This window comes from Phocoena sinus, chromosome 6 (assembly GCF_008692025.1).
Source record: "Phocoena sinus isolate mPhoSin1 chromosome 6, mPhoSin1.pri, whole genome shotgun sequence".
Classification (NCBI taxonomy): domain Eukaryota; kingdom Metazoa; phylum Chordata; class Mammalia; order Artiodactyla; family Phocoenidae; genus Phocoena; species Phocoena sinus.
The window spans coordinates 5,476,836-5,501,524 of NC_045768.1; the positions used below are offsets into that span (position 1 = coordinate 5,476,836).

The 24,689-nt window shown below is 52.1% G+C and overlaps 1 protein-coding gene across 2 annotated transcripts in view; it reads right to left on the reverse strand.

The window, feature by feature from the left end:
* Positions 1–3,887: 3,887 nt before the first annotated feature.
* The window catches only part of ABL1 (ABL proto-oncogene 1, non-receptor tyrosine kinase), a 132,524-nt gene continuing 111,722 nt past the window's right edge, over positions 3,888–24,689 (reverse strand). For both annotated transcript variants that reach the window (XM_032634505.1, XM_032634506.1), the window contains exons 5-11: positions 17,010–17,094; positions 16,185–16,362; positions 14,182–14,366; positions 11,657–11,809; positions 10,361–10,450; positions 9,852–10,016; positions 3,888–7,599 (exon numbers count right to left, since the gene is read on the reverse strand). In XM_032634505.1, the coding sequence (XP_032490396.1) occupies positions 5,888–7,599; positions 9,852–10,016; positions 10,361–10,450; positions 11,657–11,809; positions 14,182–14,366; positions 16,185–16,362; positions 17,010–17,094 (2,568 nt within the window). In that variant the 3' untranslated portion in view covers positions 3,888–5,887. The remainder of the gene's footprint in view (positions 7,600–9,851; positions 10,017–10,360; positions 10,451–11,656; positions 11,810–14,181; positions 14,367–16,184; positions 16,363–17,009; positions 17,095–24,689) is intronic.

Consider the following 24,689-nt stretch of genomic DNA (forward strand, 5'->3'; position numbering starts at 1 on the left):
AGGCAAATCTCAAGAAAACGGGCCCCAGTGTGTCCATAAAGGACAGCCCTGGTGCTGAGACTGTGCACTACAGGGTGGCCGGATGAAGGAAGTACGGTCCCAGCTCAGGCTCTGAGCCAAGCATGTGCTCATTTCCACTCTGTTAAGGGCGGTGCGGGGCAGCAACCTGGATTAGCCCATCCCTCAGCTCATTTATACACACAAAGAAGCCAGAGAACGTGCTCACGAAAGACCAGGTGAAACAGAACAGACCAGAGGCCAAGGGCAGAGGGACGCCCTGTGGCAAGGTCCCCTGGCTGACGTTCTCTCGCCAACTTCTACTCTTAGGACAAAAGGAGCCGCCCCTGTGGTCACTAATTGTGAGAACTCGGAGGTCACCAAGGTGGAGACACTCCTGCACGTGTTTACAGCCGCTCTGGGTATACACAGGCAGGTTTTTAATTTAGTAGGATTAGGTGAGCCTTGATGGAGAAATCTGAGATAAAGCGGGGAGGGGGAGAGCCTTCAAAGCAGAGGATATCCTGTCATTAGTCTTTCATCATTGAACAGAAATCAACAACAAAGCTGTTCTTTCCAGTTGCTTGTATATTTGAGCTCAATAACCCTGGAAGTCAGAGCAATCAAACTGAGGGCATTGATCTGTTAGATCCACTCCCACTACATTTGGCTAAATTTCCTCTTTACCACCCCCCGCAGCCCTCTCCACCCTACTGGCTCTGTCAAGGTTTGGGGGCCTCTCGTGCCACCCCACACCCTCGCTCTCTTCTCGGTGGGGAAGTTTACTCCCCAGATTAGTGAAGGTGAGGCTCTTCGGAAAACACTTCTTTTGGAAGCGGGGAGATGAAGCTCCCCGGGGCCGCCAGGTCCGCTCCACCTGGCGTGGCAGCGCTCTCTCCTCCAGCCCAGGCACCCGAGAGCTCTTTGCATTCGCCCATTTTATACATTCAAGACACAAAAAAGGCTTCATCTTGGTGTGTAGATCTCAAGGTATTTAGCTATTAAAACGGACGGCGAATATTTGTCTATGTTTTCTTGTATGTTTGAAATGTTAATAAAAATGTCTAAGAAAAAAAGAGATTCGCGTGGCCAGCAAGCCATCAGGGCACTGCTGTAGTAAACAAGAGGCCACCTCGTCCTAACTTGGTGCTGGTGCCCAAGATGCTGCACGACACACTCCACTGGAGACCCCGACCCAGGCAAGGGGCTTTCACCCTCCAGCCAGGGAGCTGGGGCCCCGCCCAAGATGGTGGGCGACCAGGAAGGAGGGCAGACATGGGCAGGGGATACTGTGGTTGGGCAGTCTTATCCCACCTGATGTCTCCTGTACCGAGATGACATTTAGAAATCGATCCCCCAGAGCACTCAGTTGGGGAACCCTGTCTATAAAATATCCCCGACACCCAAAAAGCTGGGCTAGCTGTAATTCTGAATTCTTCTCTTCCATGATGAAGGGAGGGGCCTGGCCCTGGAGCCCAGGTCTCTGCTAGTCATGCTGGGGCCATCTGGATCATCGACAAATTCGTCTGGCACAGCAGATGTTAAGCTGGCACGTGCTGTGTGACCTCGGGCAAGTTGCTTCACATCTCTGAAGCCAGCTTTCTCACCCATTAAATGAAGACAGTGACAGAACCTCCCTCATTTAAACAAACAAAAAAAAAGGTGTGGGTGTTCCACGTAGTAATGCAGGGCGCGTCTATAATAGCTAAAAGCACTCACGTGTGAGCTGTAATTCTAAGAAGACTTTCATCGCAATATAACACACATCCGGAACATGCTCCAATTCTAAGTGTAGTCTGACGAGCGTTCACCCAGTGACACACCCACTAGCCAGCACCACCCAGACTAAGCAAGAGGACGTCACCTGCCCCCAGAGCTCCCTTGTGCCCCGACCAGGCACGAGCCTCCTTCCCGCACCCCGGTCACCCGCCCCCTGACTTCTACACCAGACTACGTGCCCGTTGGAGTACATGGGAGCCGACGCATTAGCATGTCGCCTGGCGGCTGCCGGGCATGACACACCACGGAGTGGGGCGCGTTTGTCCCACCCCACTGCTCCCCGACATTCCACGGAGTGAACACCCCGCACGTACCTATCCTCCCTGGCTCTTCATGACCTTGGGTTGTTTCCCATTTGGGGTTCTTCAGTGTTTGGGGTTCTTTTTTGTTATGTATATATATTTTTTAACATCTTTATTGGAGTATAATCGCTTTACAATGGTGTGTTAGTTTCTGCTTTTTAACAAAGTGAATCAGCTGTACGTATACATATATCCCCGTATCTCCTCCCTCTTGAGCCTCCCTCCCACCCTCCCTCTCCCACCCCTCTAGGTGGTCACAGAGCACCGAGCTGATCTCCCTGTGCTATGCGGCTGCTTCCCACTAGCTATTTCACATTCGGTAGTCAGAAACAGCAAGTGTTTTAACACTCTGACACTCGAGGCTTGTATTTTGCGGTAGCACCAACAGCGGCCGCCCGCCTGCGGGGGGCTGGGCCCTCGGGTACTCACTCCTCGGTTCTGCGCCTTGAGGGCGGGACTCAGAATCCTCTGAACACCGTCGTGTGCGCACACGGGTACGTCTTCCTGGGGCTAAATCCGCAGTCCTCATTTGGTCCTCAAGGGTTTCTCTGACCTAAAAACAGGTTAAGGACCACTGTCCTAGAATGGCTAGACCCAAGGAAGTTTCTTGGGCTCGGGTGACAGTCATGGAAGATTCTCACTTTGGAGAAGAGTCTTCTAAGACCCTTATTTCACACCGGAACAGCCGCCAAGGTGGCTAGCGTGTACACGAGGCTGCGTCCCGGCCTCGCCACGTGTGAGCTATGGCTGGACAAGTAAACTCCAGTCATAGAGCGTGGGGAAAACGGGACAACGCACCCTGCCTAAGAGGCTGCTGTGAGGCTTCCGTGAAGGGTCCACGTCAGTGTGGCTGTCAACATAATCGCTCTACGCCCTCTTTCAGATTGCGAGCCGTCACTCAAGGGAAGAGCGCGTTGCCTGTGGAAAAGCCCTGGACTCGGGAGGTCTGGTGTCAAGTGATGGTTCAGCCACTAACAGACTCTGCGGCCTGGGCCTGGGTCCTGCCTCGGTGAGACGAGGGGAGAAACGGGTCCCGGGGGCCGTCTGCAGCTCCGGCTCGAGCGCGCCGCCCGACGTGCAGCACAGCCGAGGTGCAGCTGCCGAGGTCTCCGGGGAAGAGGCTTCACGGAACCGTGTTCTTCAACGTGCTTTGGGGGACAGGATCTGTATCCTCTGACAAGGCTGCTGGTGTAATAAGCGCCATTATCAGAGGGTGCTACTCACTCCCCCTGACTTCCACTTTCCAAGCTGCCAGCTGGCGTTAAATGGAGACCAAGACGAGGACTCGTCAGCACCCTCCTCGAGAGTCCCCTTGGGAGAGGTCACAGCCCGGCCCGGGCCAGCACCCCCTTTCCTTCCTCATCCACACAAAGAAATAAGATGCCTGGTGCGTGGAACACAAGCGAGGGGTGCTCTGGGGACTGACGACAGTGGCTGAAAGTGAGCTCAAATGTAAAGAGAAAGAATGCACTTGGGGAGCGATTAACCCTTTCAGGCCAGAGAGAAATCCGGGACGTGACCTCCTTCCCCCATTTCAGTGACACCGTGACGGCCTGACAGGTGGCACAGCCCACTCTCAGTGCCGCCGCCAAGAGCCAGGCTGCTGGCAGGTAGGTGTCAAGGGCACAGGAAGGGCCTGAGATGAGGACAGGCTTGTGAAACGGCCGATGCGGGATCGTTCTATTCTGTAAGACCCAACACGGAGACCCCGGCCCCTTCGGGAAAGCCTGACTCCTTCCCTGCCCACATGCACACCTCGGCTCTGAACAACAGTGAGGAACTGCAGACCAAAGCAAGCTGCCCACGTGCTAGTGTTGTAAACATTTATTTAAAAAATACTACGGAGGAGAGACGTGGGTTCAAAAAACAGAGTCACATACAGAAACAAAATGTACTGGACTGAAAAAAAAAAAAAAAAAAGACACCATAGGCATTCCGGAAGGGAGGACGGCGGAAAACTATTTACACATCATTTATAAAAGAGCAAGTCTATAAAAAGAGTGTAATACCAAAGTATAAATGCAAAATATAGTGGCACATCATGTGAACAGGAAGAGACCAGTACCTCACAGAAACAGGCAGTGGAGGGAACCTGGGTGGGCTTTGTTTTGCTTTGTCTGCAAGGCCACTGGCGGTGCTCTGGCACCTCCCTCGGTCTGTGTAGCACAGCAGTCTGGGGGGCAAAGAGGCGACGTGCTGTGAAAACAGCGTAAAACGACTCAGAGGACACCACCTCTACCAGAGAAATAAAATACAAATTTAGGTGATGAGCGTAAACATCGGGCCTGTGCTGGTCACAGGCCCTAGGAGGCCTGGGGAGCACAAGGTGGTTTCCTCCTGGTTTCTCCAGGGGGCGCTCCTGAGCGCGGCGAGGCCCAGACAGGGGCCCGTCGGCCTGCTCTTCAGCAGCGGCTCCAGGTCAAGGTCAAGGACACTGGGCTCCTGCCCTACGAGCCTGGTCCTGGACAGCCTGGGGGAGATTACGCTGCTCTCTGAGACCCTTTCTGGGGGTTCATTTGTTTTGTGATTTTCTTCATCCCTGATGAGCCCAACCGAAACATTAGGTTCAGTGTCGCTCGTGGTAATTAAATAAGACATGTGCCCGTCAGGGTGCAGCCAACGCTGGCTGGGCTTCGGTGCTCCAGTCCCTTTCCTCCTCTGCGTGCACTGGCGCCCAATGGCAGCTCCTTCTGTATCGGAGGCAGCTGTGCTGAGGGCCGAGTTCTGAAAGGCTTCAAGAACTCCAGAAAGCTGAAGACTGGCTTGTCACCAGGGAAAGAGCCCTGCAAGCATCTGCTTTGCCTTAGAGGAGGACAACAGAGCGGAAAGAGGTCAATCGGAGAGCGAGACCAAGCGCCTCTTCAGGGCACCTGGAAATTCGGAAGGAAGGTAACCCTGCGCTCACCGCAGACCGGCCCAGCCCTGGGCTATCTCGGCAGCAGCTGCTCACCCACCGCCACCCCTCCCGCCTCTGGGGCCCCCGTACGCTGACCAGCGACCCTGCTACCCTTAAGACTCAAGCTTTCTATCCAGGATTAGCAGTGCATGTCACAAGAGAGCCGGGAACTGGGCTCTAAGGACACGGAGAGAGCGGGTGACAAGGAGCCTCTCCCACGTCACGGGCCTCCTCGGCTTCCCCACCTGTCCCGGGACCCGGAGGCTGGCTGGTTTTAGCACCCTGTTTTACCCCCCAAATCAAGAGCTGTCCTTCACGTGAGGAAATGGTGAGGGCACCAGCCCGCGGCAGCAGTGGAGGGGAGGGTGGCCAGCTGGTAGCACTTCCCAAGATGCAGTTCTGGAAACGTGTCCTCGGCACAGGAGGCACGAGGAAGGTGAGTGCACAACCTCTCTGCGCAGGGTGAGTGGAGGCGACCGTTCCCAAGGCCTTGGTGACACAGCTCCCACGCAGGGTACTCGTTCTTGGGGTGAAATGGAGGCAAAGGCGTAGCCAGGGGAGGTCCTCCAGAAAGACAGATGAAAAGGAAGTGCTCATCCACCTTCCCACCTGCCCCCAAGAGCTCAGTTTTGAAGCACGATGTGGGAAAGAGGCTGGCGTGCAGTCCACAGAGCAGGAACTCCACAGATAGAACTCGGACAGATGGCTCAGGGAGCCCGGGCTGAGGAGAAGGCAAGCACAGGAGAACGGCGGGGCCATGACGTAGGTAGTAGGGCTGCACTCCACGGCGGCCTCGGCCCTGCCCAGCGCAGAGCTCCTGGGCCGAGGTCCCGGCTCGCCGGTCCCGTCTCAGCCACCGGCACGGGCACGGGGGAGCCCTCACGCGCTGCAGGCTCCCGACGCCCGGCTTCTGCTACCTCTGCACGATGTCACTGATCTCTTTCACGGAGCTGAGGAGTTTGCTGAAGTCCTGCGTGGCCGCCGGGCCGCTCCCTGCCGTCGCCGGGCAGATCTGAAGCTCCCGAAGACTGTTCTCCAGTTTGTTGATGGCCTCGCGGAAGGCGAATTTGTTCCTCATTTGCTGGATGGAGTCCACATAGCTCACGCAGAACGTGTAGAGGTTTTTGCCGGCTTCCAGCACGGCGCTGTGGCTGGCCATCTGCTCAGAGTTCTTGGAGATGGCCAGGCACAGGGCCTCGGTGCCGTCCAGGACCATGCCCTTGGTGATGGCACCACTGGCAATCCGCTCCGGAGGCTGGCGGGTTTTCCGAAGAGACACGCGGGTCGATATGAGAGGGATGAAGGCGGTGGAGGACGGCTGGTCCCCTGCCAGGGCAGACGATGCTGATGGCAGCGCGGAGGGAGCAGGGGCTGGGCTGGTCGGGGTCCCCGCTGGCTTGGCGGACGACTGGGGCTTTGGCATAGACGGGAGCGCGGGCTTTTTGACGCCCTCTCCCAGCTGGCTGGGTTTGGCAGCGTCACTGTTCACGGCATCCACAACCAGAGCCATGGGTTTTGCTTTCCCACTGGCACCCATCTCCCCGGCTGCTTCCTGGCTCGGGCTCTGGGAGGCCTTCCCGGCTTTCCCCACGGAGGCTGGAGGAGGGGGCGGCGGGGCGGGTTTGAGCTTGGACAATTTCCCCTTGTCTCTCCCTGGGGACTCGGAGGAGGGCTTGTGCCTCCTCACTCTGGACTCCTCGGCAGGGGCCTTGCTGGTCCCTCCAGAAGCACCTGGCCCTGCCCTGCCGGTGGGGGGCACCGGCTCAGCAGGCGTCCCCAAGGCACTGGACTTCCCAGCCTCGTCCTTGTGGGGAAGGCTGGAGGAAGGCGCGACCACAACCTGCCTACGGAGGAGTTTTGGGGTCAGGCTGGGAGGGCTGGAGCCCGGGCTGGACTCGGCCGTGTCTTTGAAGACCTCGTCGGCTGCTTCCTCGGTCTTCTTCACCAGCCTGGGTGGGGGAGTGCCTGTGCCTCTGGTCACCTGGTCAGACCTGTTCTCACTTGCCCGCTTCCGAGGCAGAGCTGGCTTCTCACTCTTGTGCCCTCCAAATGTGGACGAGTCAAACTGTCTTCCCGTGGACTGCAGATCCCGAGGCAGCGTGACCGACCGCCACTCGGTGTCCTTGGCGCCGTGGGGCACGCAGGAGGCGGAACAGGACCGCAGGAAGCGCTTGCTGGAGCTGCCGCCACTCTCCTCCTCGCTGGCTGCCAAGCGGCTGCTGGTCAGCGTGCTGGACTTTTTCCACAGGTGGGGTGACCGGAAGCCTGTACCCCCCGACTCCCGGAAGGCTCCATTGGGGACGCCAGCCCCGCTGCTGGGCTTTGGGGACTTGGCTGGCTCGGCGGCGTCCGCGGGCGCAAGCGCCAGCGCCCCGTTGCTGATGTCTCGGCCTTCTTCCTCCGGGGCCCCCTTGCGCTCCGGCTGGCCGTCCATCTCCCGGAAGGAGCTGCTGCGTTTGGGAGGGGTTGGGGCTGTTTTCTTCTTCTTCTTGATCAAGGCACTGAACAAGTTGGTCTTCTTGTCTTTGGGGAGGAGGCGCTCGTCTTCATTTAGGCCGCCATCCTGAGGACCTCGTTCCTTTCGAGGGAGCAATGGAGACACGGCAGGCTCGTGGTCCAGAGGATCTGAAACACATGGGGAAGAGTTTAATGACTCCAGGCCAAAGGCGACTGAGTGAGCGGGGAACCTGCCTGGATCAGCCGGCCTGTTCCTACAGAGCAGCCACGGGTCCGGGCACTGGGCTCTGACAGGCCTGCGTGCGGTCCCGCTGCCAGCCACCTGGGCGAGTTAGTTCTCTCTGCGCATCCCCAGCTTTCTCATCTATAACACGGAGGGCATTAAACCTACCCACAGCGCTGCTGTGAGGATGTAATGCGATAACGAACGTGGAGCAATCACAGCTCTTGGCACGAAATTTCTCAGTAACTGTTGTCACTGTTGGTATTATTATTAGGAAAAGCTTAGGTCTCTCTCCTTGAAGACAGCACAGCAAAAAGTGGGGACACCCCCAGTCCCCTCATCTCTTTGCTGGTTTCCTTTAAAGTAGCAGAGTCCCCTCAACACCACTATCTGGAGGGTAAAAAGCACGACAAGGCCAAGCCCAGGGTCAGAACCTGTGCCTCTCGGACCAGTCAGCCGCTTGAGGCTCCCTCGAGGACGGTCAGGAGGGAAGGGGCCACATACCACACGGTGCAACGACAATGGGCCATTATGCTTGGGAAACAAGATGGGTGACCTTTTAAAATTTTTAAATGGGCATTCTTTAAATATGAATAATAGCTCCTAAGAAATCTTTCTGCTGTTGCCAAGCTCCCCGCGAGTGAATGACGGAACTCTCCCTCCGAGGGCGGCTGCGAGCGCGGTTGCCGTCAGCGCCCTGTAACTCAAAGCTGAGGTAGCGGGGGCCTTTGTGAGAACACCAGGCGGCACACAGGGCTTCCGAATCAGGGGAAGCCAAGGACCTCCCCAAACCTTCATCCAGCGGAAGAAGGTGAAGAAAGGGAAATGCTAATGAATTATGCACAGCTCTATTTCAGGGCTGAAAAGCTAATTGACACTCCTGGCTCACCATGAGATAACGTATCAAAATACCCGTCAGATGAATACCGATGGGCATAAATGAACACAACTGCTTATCAGTGGGCTTTTATAAGCTGCAAGTTTTCACAGCAGCCTCTCCTCCCCACACCGCTCCGCGACCTGTAATCAGGGCCACTGACAGAAGGACGCGGGGTCCAGATTCCGGATAGTCTACATGCCATCAAAGCGGGGTGCGCTAGGTGAGCTAGACGGTCCGAGGGCGCGCCAAGAACGCACTCGAATTTAGGTTCATTTCTTATGTAAACCTTTCAAGTGTACACTTTTGCTACATTTTATAGTATACGTGTCTGTGCAGTAGTACGTACACATACCTATGTATAAGACCTGCACGCTCAACTTTTTTTTTTACACCTTTATTGGGGTAGAATCGCTTTACAACGGTGTGTTAGTTTCTGCTCTATAACAAAGTGAATCAGTTATGCATATACATATGTCCCCATCTCTCTTCCCTCTTGTGTCTCCCTTCCTCCCATCCTCAACTTTTTAAAATTAACATGGGTACATGATGAAAAAAATTGGGCATCATGGGGCCCACAGATTCCGGCTTTGTCCTGCCCCTTCCCATTCACCTAGCGTGTGGCCCATCAGAGCACCACCCAGATGCTGGGCCTGCCTCAGACACCTCCATTCAGTTGGTCTGCTGTAGAACCGAGGCTTCTGTATCTTTTCTTTTTCTTTTTTTTTCGTTGGGGGAACTGCTAAATCAGAACAGTCTCGCTTAGAGTCAAGCCCGGCACACAGGAAGCACTGGATCGGTGTTTACTAATGTTACCCCCGAGAGGACCTTGAGAGCCCTTTTTCACCACTCCCACCGCCCTCGCTAGTCTAGGGAAGAGCACCAGAAACGGTCTCTTCTCAGAGACCACGAGGGGACACCAGTCTCCAGCTCTCCACAGGTGTCTCCTGGCTCCGTCGGTGCCAGGGAGTTTTTCGTATCAGCGCTTTCACAACGAGCTGCTCTTCGTTTGGGTCAGTGTTTTACTATTGCTGTATCTGCCACAAGAGCAAGCACAAATGCTGTGAATGATACACGAACAGGCGGGTTTGTCCCGAGTAGGTTTCATAAGCACCACTGCCTAAGCCAATGGCTCCTAAATGACGGGGCAGGGGCTTGCTGGAGGAAAATGAGAACCTTCCTCTTTTCGAAGCTGGACCACTAACACGGGGTTTGCCTGTCTTTCTGTGCAGTTTCCACTCACTGCTTCCCATCTGCCTGCACTGGCCCTGAGGGTCGACTCCCCCAGGCCTCAGGCGGGTGCGGGTGGTGAGGACGTACCAGTCTCTCCTGGGCCCTTGGAGTGGGGCGTCTCGGGCACGTCGGGGGCGTCTTTGTGTTCGGCAGCTCTCCTGGAGGTTCTCGTCTTGGTGGGCAGCTCTGGGGCCTGCAGCAGAGTACCTGCAACCCCTCGCATGCCTTTCTTCCCCAATTCCTTTTCCACTTCTAAGAACCACCAAAAAAATCAACAACAAAACCAGCAGTCATCAGTAACGACGTCATTTTGGTATGTTGGTTTTCTTTTTCTTTTTAAGACAAGAGTAGTCATCTATACACAGTTACAGAAAAGAGATACACATCCTGAGGAAATAGTAGTCGAGCAGTTTTCAGAACCCTGGCTGCAAGAGACAGAGGGCCACCCCCCGCCCAGCTTTCCGGTCTCAGGTAAGCTGCTGGCCCACGCACTCTAGCAGGAAGTGGACTGAAGGACTGGGCTGGGTCCCACACGGCCGTCCCTCCCATCCCAACCTCTCTCCCCACTGCAGGCACCCTAAGGACCAGCACTTTACCGTCTGATATGCTGGATTCCTGGAACATTGTTTCAAAGGCTTGGTGGATTTCAGCGAAGGAGGGCCGGTCAGAGGGATTCCACTGCCAACCTGGACAGATGAGAACCAAGTCAGACTACCCATGAGGCCTTGCTCACAAGCAGGGGATGAGAAATTCTCAAGGAAAAGTCTGGAAGTTAAAGCAGCATTCCAATCCTGCTAACCATCTTTTGCTATGACAAGTTCAAGTGACAAATGCCACTGTGCCCTGTTGCAGGCATTAAGAATTTGGGAAGACTTTAGATACTGGCAGGAATACGGATTATAAAACGCCAGGGATACGCTGACAGCAACCACTACATTTACAAACGTATTCTTCCCAACCTGCCCCCAGCAAATGCAGAAAATTACTCAACCAAGCGGCCTGCCTCCTATCTCACCCTCACTTCATGGTTATCGAAGTCCGAATCCCTCACCAGTAAAGACGTGCTAATTAAAACAAGATGAAAATGAGGATTAAGGACTGACTGATAAGCCCAGTGGAGGTGAGGACGTAGGGTCCCTCTCACATGTTTCTGGTGAGAATATAAATTCGTATAAACTTTTTGGGAAAACAATTTGAGAAAATCTATCAGAACTTAAAATGCACACGGCTCTCTGAACCAACAGTTCAACTCCCGTAAGTACTAGCATAACGCACAGAGGCACGTACGTATGAGGGTGCCGGTTCCTGTCTCGTTCATAGTGGCAGAAGACAAACAAATGTCCATCCAAAGAGGACTGGATGAATGAATAGATCATGTAACAGATGCCAGGCAGCTACGTAAGGAAAGACACGAGGCGAGAAAGTGGGAGAGAGAGCGAGAGAAAGAAAGAGCACAAGCTCTGAATTACGGACGTGGAAAGACACGCCTGTTACACTGCTAAGTGCAAAAAAAAAAAAAAAAAAGTTGAGGGAATAAATTTTTATACATATATATAAAAAAGCGAGTGGATAAAAGTCACCTGGAATATTTGCCTACTATACCAGAAATTTGTATTTATTAATAAGAAACCCAGGTTTGGTATCTATCAATCTCATTTTTGCATTAAAAACAAAAAACACTCACACATAAAATACTATGGGTAAATAAAGGCATACTGAAAAAGTGAAAAAAAAAAAGCAGGTAGCAAACTGTTACATTAGTTGCTTCTGAAGAAGGGGAATGAAGAGAGGAAATGGAATACTTCGATTTTTTTTACTTTCCATATATCTCCTGCCCTGGGTATATGTAAAGTGCCCGCAGAGACTTCTAGAACTGGCGGGGGAAGGCTCACATGCTCGCATGAGTTCGTAGACCTTCTCTGGGCAGCCTTCCGGGCGCTCCATGCGGTAGTCTTTCTCTAGGAGTTCATACACCTGGGACAAGTCAATTCCTGGGTAAGGTGACATGCCGTAGGTAGCAATTTCCCAAAGCAACACTCCAAACGCTAAAAGAGAAAAGAAACAGCAGGATCGTTCGAGATGTGTACGATTTAACTACACTGCACTTAAAACTGGTGAACTGTGCAGCAGACATCAGAAGTTACACCCTCAGAAGCAGGTCAGACACTGACATTCTACCCGGCTCTTAATTACCAACAGCCCCGGATAGAACAGGAAAGAATGAGGTTTTCCGTTTACTCACGCCCACCGACTAAAACAGAAGGAGAGAAGAGGCCTGGGTTGCTCAGCCCCTCCAGGGTCTTTTAGGGAGCCTAGCCATCGTGTTGGGAGGTATGGTGGAAGGAACGTAGGACTGGAACTGAGGAGGCCATTACTACTCATGGCTCTGTGAGCAACTAGTCATGTGCCTAAGACAGGCCACCTCTCCTTTCTGGGTACATGAGATTACCTCTAAGGGCCCTTCCAACTCCAAAAATTTCATTAAAATCTTACAGAATCGTTGAAATTCCAGGTCCCATTTAGGAACCAGAACTCCTTGGAGAAACAGGTGATTCAGGTCTGGGGCAGAGAATGAACCTGGAATATTTTATCATTCCAGATAGCAGAGATGCTGTAGAAGACTACATGGTTTTGTCAAAAGGACCAGCAACAATGTGAAGTCCCCATTGGCCAAGGATGAGACAATCTGAACGTCAATTTAAAAAACAACTACAGTGGATTAATCCATAATATACTCAAATATATTTAAATCCAAGAGCTTATAATAATATCACAAAAGACAAACAACAAAAACCTGGTCACCGTTGGAGGGTATCAAGAAACCAATTTGTTATCGTGGAAACCGGTAAATAATGGCAAGGAAGCAAACATTTATCCTATCTTTCCTGTATGAACTGTACCTTTACTACAGCCAAACACTAGGGGAGAAGAAGTTTCTTCTTATAGAAGTATTGAGCTAATAAATGCATAAGGAATGAGAATTATCATTTGGCAACCCCTAATAAATCAGCGGATCTAGACCAAGAGAGAAAACTAAGAATTATGGGCCTACTGTTGAAAATGTACACCCCTTCCTATGAAGTACTCTTACTAAAAGAAAAACAAGTCAAACTCGAACGTGATCAAGCTGCCTCGATCCCAATACCCGTTATCTAGGGAGAGTGAAGAACGAAGAACATGGTAGATCTCACCACAGGGGTACAGTGAGCAGAGTCCAGAGTGTGGGAGACTTTAAAGGACAAATGACGGGATTTCTTCAACAAATAACTAGCAAGGGACGCAGAGGGATAAAGAAGGAATTTACACTGTAGAGGAGACCTAAGGGCCACTGTCAACTAATAGCACTGTGAGATTCCTATTTCTATCCCAATTTAAACATACTGTTTAAAAAAAAAAAAAAGGGCTTCCCTGGTGGCGCCAGCGGTTGAGAATCTGCCTGCCAGTGCAGGGGACACGGGTTCGAGCCCTGGTCTGGGGAGATCCCACATGTCACGGAGCAACTAGGCCCGTGAGCCACAACTACTGAGCCTATGCGTCTGGAGCCTGTGCTCCCAACAAGAGAGGCCGCGACAGTGAGAGGTCCGCGCACTGCGATGAAGAGTGGCCCCCGCTCACCGCAGTAGCTAGAGAAAGCCCTTGCACAGAAACGAAGACCCAACACAGCCAAAAATAAATTAATTAATTAAAAAAAGAAAAGAAAAAAAGCATGACTTTCATGATTTCATTGGAAATTTGAACACTGACTAGATATTTGATAATATTCAGAAATGCATCTCAACTTGTGGTTACACAAATTAAAAAGTCATCTTTGAGAGACTTATGTGAAATATTCATGGACAAGATATTATGCTGTCTGGGATCTGCTTTGAAATAACAGGATGAGAGGCACCATGAGGCGATGACAGCAAAGCTGGGTGATGGGTGCCTGGGGCACATTAGGTAACTCTGTCTTCTTTAGTGTATGCTTACAACTGGCATAATAAAACGTTCTTTTCAAAAAAGTAAAAATAAAATACTGTCACATGAGGCTTCAGAGGGTAATATTCTACTTGAATCCCAAACCAAACTATACAGCATTCTCTCCACAGAGGAAGACTCTGGGTGCCTGCAGGGTGGGCCGGCTGCCCCTGCAAACCTAGGCAGCAAACTAAGAGTGAAGACGTAAAGATGGTGAGTGGGGGAAAAAAAGTTAATCTGAATCATTTTGGAAGAAAAAAGCTCACTTTTACTTCATTTTGGACAGAAAACAGGGGAGAAAAGATTTTAAAATGAAAAAGAAGTAAGGAAGAGAACTAAGTAGTGAAAAAGAAACGAAAGAGCCAGAAAGAGGAAGTGAAAAAGCAAGGAGAGAAAAGAAAAACAGGGAAACAGCCCCACCCGGCATGGGCGAGGGCGAAACCGGAGCAGCAGCCCTTACCCCAGACATCCGACTTGATGGAGAACTTGTTGTAGGCCAGGCTTTCGGGTGCCGTCCACTTGATCGGGAACTTGGCCCCGGCGTGGGCTGTGTAGGTGTCCCCTGTCATTAATCTGCTCAGGCCGAAATCAGCCACCTTCACCAAGTGGTTTTCCCCTACCAGGCAGTTTCGGGCAGCAAGATCTCTGGGAAAGGAAAAAGTTAATCTGTGAGAGTTTCCGGCTAGCTTTCCAGCTTCACAAGTCCACCACCGTTGTCTATAAAGGTGCGATACCGACAATGGGAAAATGGAGTCCGGGCCCCCTGGGGAGCAGCGCCCGTCCCTCAGCACCCACCGCGCTCCCACGCGCAGAGGGTGGCACAGGGAGCAGCCTCCCTGGCCCCATGACCTGGAGCAAGTTAATCACCCTCGGATTCACTTATGCCAGCCATAAAATGAAGGTGATAATGACGGCGCTTACTTCTTAGGGTGGTTATGGGTGGTAGTGAATTAATAGGTAAAGCACTTCGACGGATGCCTGGAGAACAGTGTCATCTAAGCGTCTGTTCAGTTGTTATTGCTCTGTGCCAGGCACGGGGCACAAACGCGTAGGCCAGGCCTCGATCTCGAGAAACTTAAATCAGACTGAGCCTCGCTTGTCCTACTCAGACTTGATAGGACAAAATTTAAAAAAAGCCCACGACGTCCTTTACCCAAATGTATTTCCCACTGTCCTGTTTCTTCCTGGTGCTTACCCAAATGTGCCCTGTAAACTCTCCCCTGTGCAATCAGCTTCCTCCCGCCTCCTGATTCTCCCTGGGAAGTAGGAGTCTAATCTTTGGTTCACGGACATTAACCATGAAATCGCAGGGCAAACTGGAATGAGGGATGAGAAGATGCACCAGCTTAAGGCGATGGCTGCGTACGATAGCCTGACCATCAGCGATCAGAGGGGAAGGAAATACAGGAGAGCTGTGCCTAACAGGATTTTGGTAAAGCACTTTAAGTTTGCTTGAACGAAGAGAGAACGAACCTAGCCGTGCAAGGCAAACCAGCAGTCAAAGAGATCTCAGTCTGCAGCCTCAGAGGGTTCACTTTCTTGAGTGACGGGAGCATCTGAAGGAGGCTCTCGTGGAGCAGAGAAAATCCGTCTTATGAGGAACCGCCAGCATGTCACACATGCCACCCTTACTCCTCACTATGAAGTCTCATGTACAGGTTTCATACTTGAGTTAATTGGGTAGGAAAGGTCACCACGGTGGCGGGGAGAGCGTCTTGTGTAAAAGACTCCGGCAAAGCCCATCAGGCCCCGTCCTGCAGAGGCCGTCACTTTGCTAGGACGCCATTTCCACCAGCAAAGAATGCAAAGACCAAGATAATTGCGGCACACTTGAAGGTCAAAACACTCCAGGCTTTAAAGCAGCAAAGACGCTTAATTCAGAACTACGTATACACGATTCTGACAGTAGTGGAAACATCCCTGAACCAGATGACAGCAAGTTAAGCGGACAATGAAATGATAATAATGAAGAGAAGGAAAAACACGCAGCACAGAAACAAAACCCACGCACGGCTGTTACTGAGCGCTTGTGTAAAAGCAATGCCAACGGCTCCCGGGAAGAGGTCATAACTGATGAACCCCGGCCCTGGAGGAGCAGTGAGCGCTCTACTCCAGAGGGAGCCGCGATGATTAGAAGGGGCGCCTTTTATAAACTTCATTCAATATTCCTCTTAGCCCAAAATGGTTCCGAAGTGAAATATTCAATACTTCTCAGGCTGGGGATGAAGCGCTCTGGCGGTCCAGGGGCCAGGCCGGGCTGAATTTAGTCCCGGATGCACGCCCGAAGCCGGCGGCGTCAGGAACCTGGCGTCTGCCTTTGCTCCAAGGTCCGATGAGCTGCCAGCACTGAAGAGAGAGGCTGAGCCAGGAGACCTCGCGGGTTGGGGCTTTGTGTCGAAGGATGCCCGCGCCCCACGCGCGCCCCACAGGCCCGCGGCGGGGGCAGCTTGGCCGGGCTCCTACCTGTGGATGAAGTTCTTCTTCTCCAGGTACTCCATGGCCGACGAGATCTGAGTGGCCATGTAGAGCAGCACCACGGCGTTCACCTCTTGCCGGTTACACTCCCTCAGGTAATCCAGCAGGTTCCCATAGGTCATGAACTCAGTGATTATATAGAAAGGGGGCTCCCGGGTGCAGACCCCTGCCAACAAGACAAGGCTTCAGTGTGCTGCCCTGCTCCCGACTGAACACAACGAGCCCCGAAGAACTAGGCTTCCGAAACGGATTCGGACTCTGCCCCTGCGTCCTGGGCCCAAGTTCTAAGATGGTTCCATGCACTGGTGGGTTGAGATTATGTTCCTGTGGGAGGGACGTGGCCCCACTCTTTCCTTCCTCTCAAGCTAATGAATGAACTTCAACAGGAAGAGGCTGCCACTGAGCTCATAAGCAAAGGCCGGGCCACATGAGACAAACTCAATCACTGTTAGTTTAACACCCACCGCCCACCCCACCCCCCACCCCGCAATCGGATATGTCTACGTACAGAATCACTTCCGTGAGGGAACTCTTGAAATTCTTAGGTTTCAGATGCCAACTTGCATTTGACTGCTTTGGGTATCAATTTAAAGTAATAACGTTCTCCCTCGCTCACGTGGGCACACGGACGGACACACACACGCCCCCCTCCCACACAGGCCTCCTTTTACCAAGGGCTGGATGCTGGTGGGGGACAGATGTACAAATCAGAGACCTCAATGCAGTGAGCCACCCACCTCTTCTCTAATAGCACCTGTGTCACCCCAGAGGGTTTCATTAAGAGGCCCTCTCTCCAGAGCTCCACGCACTCACCGAGCAACTGTACTAAATTGGGGTGCTTGATCTCTTTCATTACTGCGGCCTCTTTCAAGAACTCTTCCACCTCCATGGTATCCTCCTGCAGGAAAAAAAGAAGTGGTGACATTATCTCAGCAAGGAAAGTGCTGAAGTGGGGAAGTACGACCTGAATGGTTAATACAGACAGGAGCTTCCACAAACGATCAACCCGGTCCACCAGTCCCAACCACGACATCGCTCTGGACAGGTTCCAAGGCGGCCCGGTCATCACCCCCAACGGCACGAAGAGTTTTCCACTTCGGTGCTGAGCTTTGGAACTCTCACCCTGAGCACCACGTCAAGGCTGGCTGTATATGCTGGTGACTTGCCCTGGTGGCTCTATGCAGACTATACTTGTTTCCATCACCCGTGGAGTTTGTGCGGAGCAAGGGAGATGTGTACAGGCAAATACCACAAACTTGGTGCCACCTCCCTAAGGAACAGCTGGCTTCCAAGGCCTCCCAAAATGCTTAATATATAAAGAAAGAAAAATCACTTGAAGAATCCGAAATGTACTTGATTTAAGAGAAGAGACCTTGGGGCTTCCCTGGTGGCGCAGCGGTTGAGAGTCCGCCTGCCGATGCAGGGGACGCGGGTTTGTGCCCCGGTCCGGGAGGATCCCACGTGCCGCGGAACGCCTGGGCCCGTGAGCCATGGCCGCTGAGCCTGCGCATCCAGAGCCTGTGCTCCGCAGCGGGAGAGGCCACAGCAGTGAGAGGCCCGCGTACCGCAAAAAAAAAAAAAAAAAAAAAAAAAAAAAGAGAAGAGACCTTGATGACACAAAAAGATGTATAGCACTACTGAAGAACGCTGCCTCAAGATATGGCAGAAAGAGAGGATGTTCCGCTTCTTAAGAATGCGGTCTCATGGGGCTCTCAATGAAGCAATCACCACTACCTGTCAGGTCAATTACTCACAGATCCTTAAGTCGTCTTCACTAGCAGCTCCCCTAACAACGGCTTCACAAGTCCCACCAGTACACACCACGTTTTAGGCAAGTTCGCAGTATTTAAATGCCAAGGGGAGACAAAGATATCAGCAAATGCCCAGAGCAAAGGCGATAATGTTTCTGCATTTCCTCACGTATCAGTCTGGAGTGCTGCTGTCGGCTCTGTTTTCAGGAGCCTGGCTGTGGGTTTACGTCCGGTAAACCTCTTTTTGACTTAAAGAACCCGCTGTCTTCTCAACTGACCATCAAAGCAAGAAGCAGGTGGGTGATACATGACACAGTCTGTTGCTATAAAAAACCAGCAAGGGAAGCAGGACCCCACCCTCCACGTTTCAACATGGAGTCTGAGTGTGTCTGAAGAGCAGGCCTGCATGGGAGATAGGGAGAGAGCTACTTGGAAACTAGCTTCCCCAAGAGAAGCTTTATCAGCTGTACTTTAAATGTGGAGCTTTATTTACGCTGTACCTGCCCCTTCGGGAAACAAAGCGCTAAAGTGTCCTACTGACTGTGGCTAGTCGGTTCCTACCCTGGCACGTGGGGAAGACTTCCAGAGGACGGGTCACCCGTTACTTAGTGCTGTCTTGCTTTGGTCAAGCACGTTTACAAGCGAAGCATGACCGGTGAGGAGATGTGTCAGCCCGCTATCACTTAGCTTAGGGCTCGACGGGACTGAAACTCAGACACAGTTTATTGCTCTTTAAAAACGGTGAGCTGCTTCTAATGTCAACTGAACATCTTGGGTAGTCTCTGTGTCAAGCTGCGCGGGTGGGAAAAGAACACATCGCCGCTGCCACCTCACTGGCTGTTCACTTCTTCGGAGCCCTGCCCGCCCCTGAACATGCTCAGCAGACCACACCGTTTCTGGCATTCAGTGCTCTGACCCACCAGGGTGACACGCCGCTACTGTCAACGGCTGGAGAGCCAAGTGCCTGCCGGAACTAGGGGATTCAGTGCTGCTCACGGAAGGACCAGGGCCTTTAAGAACCTTGCTCGGCCAACAATATGTTCAAAGAGTAGCTCTCGAATGAAGCTTTCCAGATTTGAGGCACCACACAATGAGCCTCGCACAGTGAACTCGTTTCCGATATAACACTGCTCTTATAGCTACTGACTCTTCTCTACAAGAACCACGTTCTAGGTCTTGAGAGGCATGGACATGCAAAAGGAACACTATGGCTCTCAAAGGCATCCCTCTTCTGCCTTTCTCTCGTCATTCACACACACACACACACACACACACACACACACACGAACCGCACGCACATGATGTGTGGACAGTATAAATAATTCCCTGTTTTTTCTTTCAGGACAATCGGTGTGAACTTGTCTCCCCCTGCTGGAATCAGACCTGGTTCAATTTATAATTTAAGCTACTAACAGCATCCTACATTTCTAGCTGTGTTAAACTGGAAATATCCCTGATGCTGTTCTCCCTGTTATATTCCTTTACTTTTATTCTTAAAATTTCCATCATCTTTTTGAAGAGGATTCTTCCACTTACATAGTGAAATAGAAGTAATTCCGAATGATTCGGGCAAAGGCAACGCTCTGAACAAAAGCTGTGAATTTCAGTCTGGTCTGTCAAGGGGGAGTTGGGTCAACTGCCCTCTCTTCATGAGGACTGACTGGCCTGGCCAGATGTGGACCAATGCTTTGGCTGGCACAGAGGTTAAGAGGATGTTGTGAGTTATACCGACCAAGCTCTGCTGCTGCGAAACCATGGTAAGTTGCCTACATCACAGATAACAGATTACCTGCGAACTTGTTTTCTCATCTACCAAACGGAGAGAACAGCGGTACCTGCCTCGCGCACAGAGAGTGCCGAGTGCAGTGCCCGGAACACGGTCAGCGCCCACCCAGTGGGACTCACTTTTATCGTTATTAACGCAGTTGATCTCTACTCCTGAGAAGCGGACTAAACATACTGCCCGTATGGAAGACAGGCGGGTTCTTTAATTAACGCTGGCTTTTTGGTCTTTCTCAAAGACACGTTCTTCCAGACTCAACATCTCACAGGTGCTTTCTCACCAGCTTCGCCCTCTTTGCCCACTGGCCTCATCCCCAAGAGTAGGGATTCTACAGCATAAAAAAGAACACCATTTTTAAACACAGCTCAGCGCCCCGCTGCCGAGGCACAGCTTTTAGAGCTCTCCATGCCTCCTCTCAGCAGGGACCCCTGGCCGCAGTGCCGGGCTCGTGTCTAAGATAGATCAGTTTCCACGTTTCCGGTTCTTACCCGATGCCAGCGGAGCAAGTTTACAAGCACAGCGAAGTGCCACCCTGCACCTATCAGCTCGACCAGGGTCCACACACCGGAGAGATGGGGCAGTTTCCGAGCTAGACCGAGGAAGGTGGATGGTTCACAAACCAGGCGGGGGACTTGAAGCTCAAGTGAAAAGTCCACAGGAAACAATCTCACAGAGGAGCCCCCATGACTCTGGTTCCCCAGTACTGCGGCCGTAGCCAGCTCCACGGCCAGAAGGGAAGCCGCTGCCCGAGCGAATGAGACATGGCAGTAGCCTGGCTCCCCAGCGCACAGTCCCCGTCCCGCCGTGAAGTGAGAGCCACCGCGTGCGACGGCCCAGCGTTCATGCTGTCCTGGAGCCCTTATTTCCTGCGGGGGAAAATAACAAACATAAAACCCAAACCAAAACATACTGTGTTGGTGAGGGTAGGGAAAACAGGCACTTCCTCCACACCAGTGGTGGAGTGCAAACTGGTTCGAGCTCTTTGATCCAGCAGTTCTACTCCGAGCCGACCTAACAGGACACTCTCCCACGTGTGCAAACAAGGAGAATCCCTGTGCACTGCCTGTAACAGCAAAGTAGTGGAAAGAAGACAAACGTCTGCTGAAGGCTGGTGACATATTAAAATATATCCATACAAAAACAAGGCCACCTTACACGTACCGTCAAGGAATAACTGCCAAGACACATTAAGTAAACGACAGAGGGCACAGAGCAGCCGTGTCTATAGCGCTGCCACATGGTTAAGAAAGATACGTGCATGTGGACTGTTTCTGGAGAGACACCAAAATCAAGGGTAGCTGAAACTATCGGCGTGTGTCACCTACCGGAAAAATAGGTAAAGAATGGAGTGCAGTGCTAAGCTTTAACTTTTTTCAACAGTGTTCATTTCTGTTCTTGTAGTACATTTGTCAGCTAGCTTATGAGTCCATTTTAATAACACAATTAGATTAACAGTAGGCCTTTCCAAATTCTATTACGTGCACAACTGTTTCAAGAAAGAAAACTGACTTACACAAACTTACTGTACGGCTCACCCGAAGCCTGGGGCTTCTTGTGCTCGACCGTTCTCTTCGGCCTTTAACAAGGAGAGCACACGCCTACGACCTGCTGAGTAGGGTCAAAATTCAAACTAGCCGGTCCCCGTCAGGGCGCCTTTGTTGCCATTCCAGTTTCCCATCCATAGGGGCCAACCTAGCGCTCCCTTTTCTTCTCTTCGGGTCTTCCTTTTGCCCTGAAGGTATAGGGCCCAGTGGTGGATAAAAGTAGGGCCTCGCTCCCCCTGCTGGTTAAGGAGAGTCTGGTTCTGACCGCTGAGGGCCCACAATACCAACCAAGGACAAGGAGGCCCGGCACAAAGAGGGGCTCAGTGAGAACCGGCTGAACAAACAAAAGCTTGGGCTAGAACTGCAAGGATTTCCCAAGTAGTCTTCAAGGGAGAGGCAGATCGTAGCTACAGCCTGTGAGGGAAGTGAACGGGGGTGGGGGTGGGGGAGTGATTTTTAAAACACGTAACTGTGGTTTATGCATATTTTTCACGGTATGTGAGAAATCAGAACCAGAGGAACAATTTAAAAAAAGACCTGGGCTTTGGAGCGGGATGCCTGGGTTCAAATCCCGGCTCTGTCACTGCTGCCATGGAACTAACGCTAGGTCGGTTACTGAACCCTCTCTCTGCTTCAGTTTTCTCAGCCTTAAATGGTGGTAACATCAGTAGCCTTCTCTTAAGGTGGCTGGAAGGATTAAATGAGATGCTCTATGTAAAGCCTAAAGCACTCAGACTCAGGCACGCAGTAAGAATCCATAAATATTAGCCATCGCTGCTATTTGGAACCCACTCAAACTCTCAGTCTGTAGTGGAGATGAACGCCCCAAATGCTGATACTAATCTGATCTGCCAAGTGGGAAACATACTGTACAGATGTTTTTGTGCAGCTGGGGTGGAGGGAGGGATAATTTATTTAGCAGTTGCTCAGGACCTTATTTTGGGTTAATATACCTCTAGAAAATGACAGTCCCTTGGGACTTCCCTGGTGGCACATGGTTAAGAATCCGCCTGCCAATGCAGGGGACACGGGTTCGAGCCCTGGTCCGGGAAGATCCCACATGCTGCGGAGCAACTGAGCCCGTGCGCCACAACTACTGAGCCTGCGCTCTAGAGCCCGCGAGCCACAACTAGTGAGCCCGTGTGCCTAGAGCCCGTGCTCCACAGCAAGAGAAGCCACTGCAATGAGAAGCCCGCGCACCGCAACGAAGAGTAGCCCCCGCTCGCTGCAACTAGAGAAAGCCTGCGCACAGCAACGAAGACCCAACACAGACAAAAATAAATAAATTAAAAAAACAAAATAGACCACGTTCACAAGTTAAAAAAAAAAAAAAGAAAATGACACATCCCCTTTTCCCTAATTAGCTACCACTTGGAGTGACTATTCACAGAAATCGATGCTACTATATTCTGTAATTTTTTTAAGGAACTATGGGATCACAAGTTAATAAGGCTCTTAGGAAAAATAATTAAACGTACAATAAAAAGCTTAATAACACATCATTAGAGAAGTATGTTCTAGAAGGCACCCACTTCCAGATACTTCTGATGTATTGGTATAAAAAAAAAAACCACCGCCGAGCTCCGGGGGTCCCTTCTCTAGAATCATCTTCTTCAGTTGTTTGCAAAGTCACGGCCCAGCATCAGCTGCCCGGCTCCAGGTGCGCAGGCCCAGCCGCTCCGCAGCACGGGGGATCCTCCCGGATCGGGGCACGAACCCGCGTCCCCTGCATCGGCAGGCGGACTCTCAACCACTGTGCCACCAGGGAAGCCCTCTACCTCTTTTTAAAGTTTTCCAACAAGCCTTTCCTGGACTGCTATCCACTGTATTTTGTGCTTTTACTCTTGTTTTGTTTCTGCAAACCCTGGCAAACATGTGGGTAGCGCCTGCGCCTTTAACAGTTCTGCAAGCTGGTCAAGGCCCAGCCTCCCTGGGCCTGGTCTTCGGCCGTGTGCCGCCCTGGGACACTGGAGCGCACGCCTCCCCGTGCCCTGGCCTGGGCTCTGGGAAGTGGGGCAATGGCTGTTCAGCTCATTCGAGGGCTCGCCAACATAGGCATCCCTGAGTACAGCGAATCCGACCACCTTATTCCCGTGCGTCAAACCCTTCAACACGCCCCACTGCCTCCGGGACAGCATCCCAGCTCCTCAGCCGGGTTCAAGGCCTCTGTGACTCGGCGAGCCCTCTCTGCCCTCTACTTTCCTCTCCTGGCCCCATTCCCTTGGCCAACTCCTGCTTGCCCTGCTCACAACTCCCGTTCTGCTTTCTCCCTGCTGAGCAGAGCTCACCCGTCCTTCCTCTCGTCCCCATGTGGTGCCACAGCTCTGAGCTCGTGCCTCTAACACAGCCCTTGTCACACCACACCGCAATTATTGTCATACTTGCCTATCTCTCCTACTAACTAGACTGCTACCAACCAGATGATTCTAACCACCTAGACTAGCCTGAGGTGAAGAACTCTGTCCAATTTGTTTCCAAAATCCCAGTGTTAAGCTCAGGGTCTGGCAAATAAAAGTGAGGAGCTTGATAAATGCTTATTAAGTTGAAGAAAATCCTCTCTGGAAAATATCCAGGGGTCCTCGAAATACCCATGCCACCACCATTCCCCACCCCCCCTCCCCAAGCGTCAGTCCTGCCCCAAGGCCCAAGCTAAGGGGACACAGTCAACATGAAGGGCAAGAAGCCACCTTTGGTTTCTGGGACTAAAGAATGCAATCTTTTCTCTAAAGTGTCACTTCCTATCAACCAGAAACCACAATTTCCGTTTTATGGTGCCTTTGAGTGAGGGCAGCAGGGAAATGACCGAGTCCCGAAAAGGCGGGCTTTCTGGCTGCGTGCACCTGGCCGACCTCCAAGAAGCACGCACACGCTCAGGTTCACTTTTCCCAGTGGTGGGTGTTCCAGTTCTGCTTCTTTGTTAACAGCTGCAAAACGGGGCTCCCTCTCTCAATTTCTGTGCACAGGTCAACATAATGGGAGTTCATTTAAAGCAAGCGAAAGCCACACAGGGCAACACTAGGGGACACTCTCACCACAGGTAACAACACGGCTCACAGTTTGAAGGAGGCGAGGCGTGCAAATTGAACTTCCTTCCCTTGGCTCGCCAACAACCGCCAGAGACTACAAACGCCAGGCGTCAGTTGAGAGTGGAAGTCGCAGTGAACGACAGCGGGCAGGCCGTATCCGGGCCCTGCGAAGCTCCCATGTCTCCTTGGTGCCTTCCTAAAGGAGGCAGCGCACACCTGTGCTTCCAGAAGTTTGGACATACGATGTGGGGAATGGGAACGTGCTAGAAACACCCAATGCACTTGCCTCTCAAATCCACCAACAAAAATCCACGGAAGAGTCAAACGCATTTTGGTTACATCTCCTACTCAGAGACCCGCCCCCCCCCACCCCACCCCCCGCCTTCTCT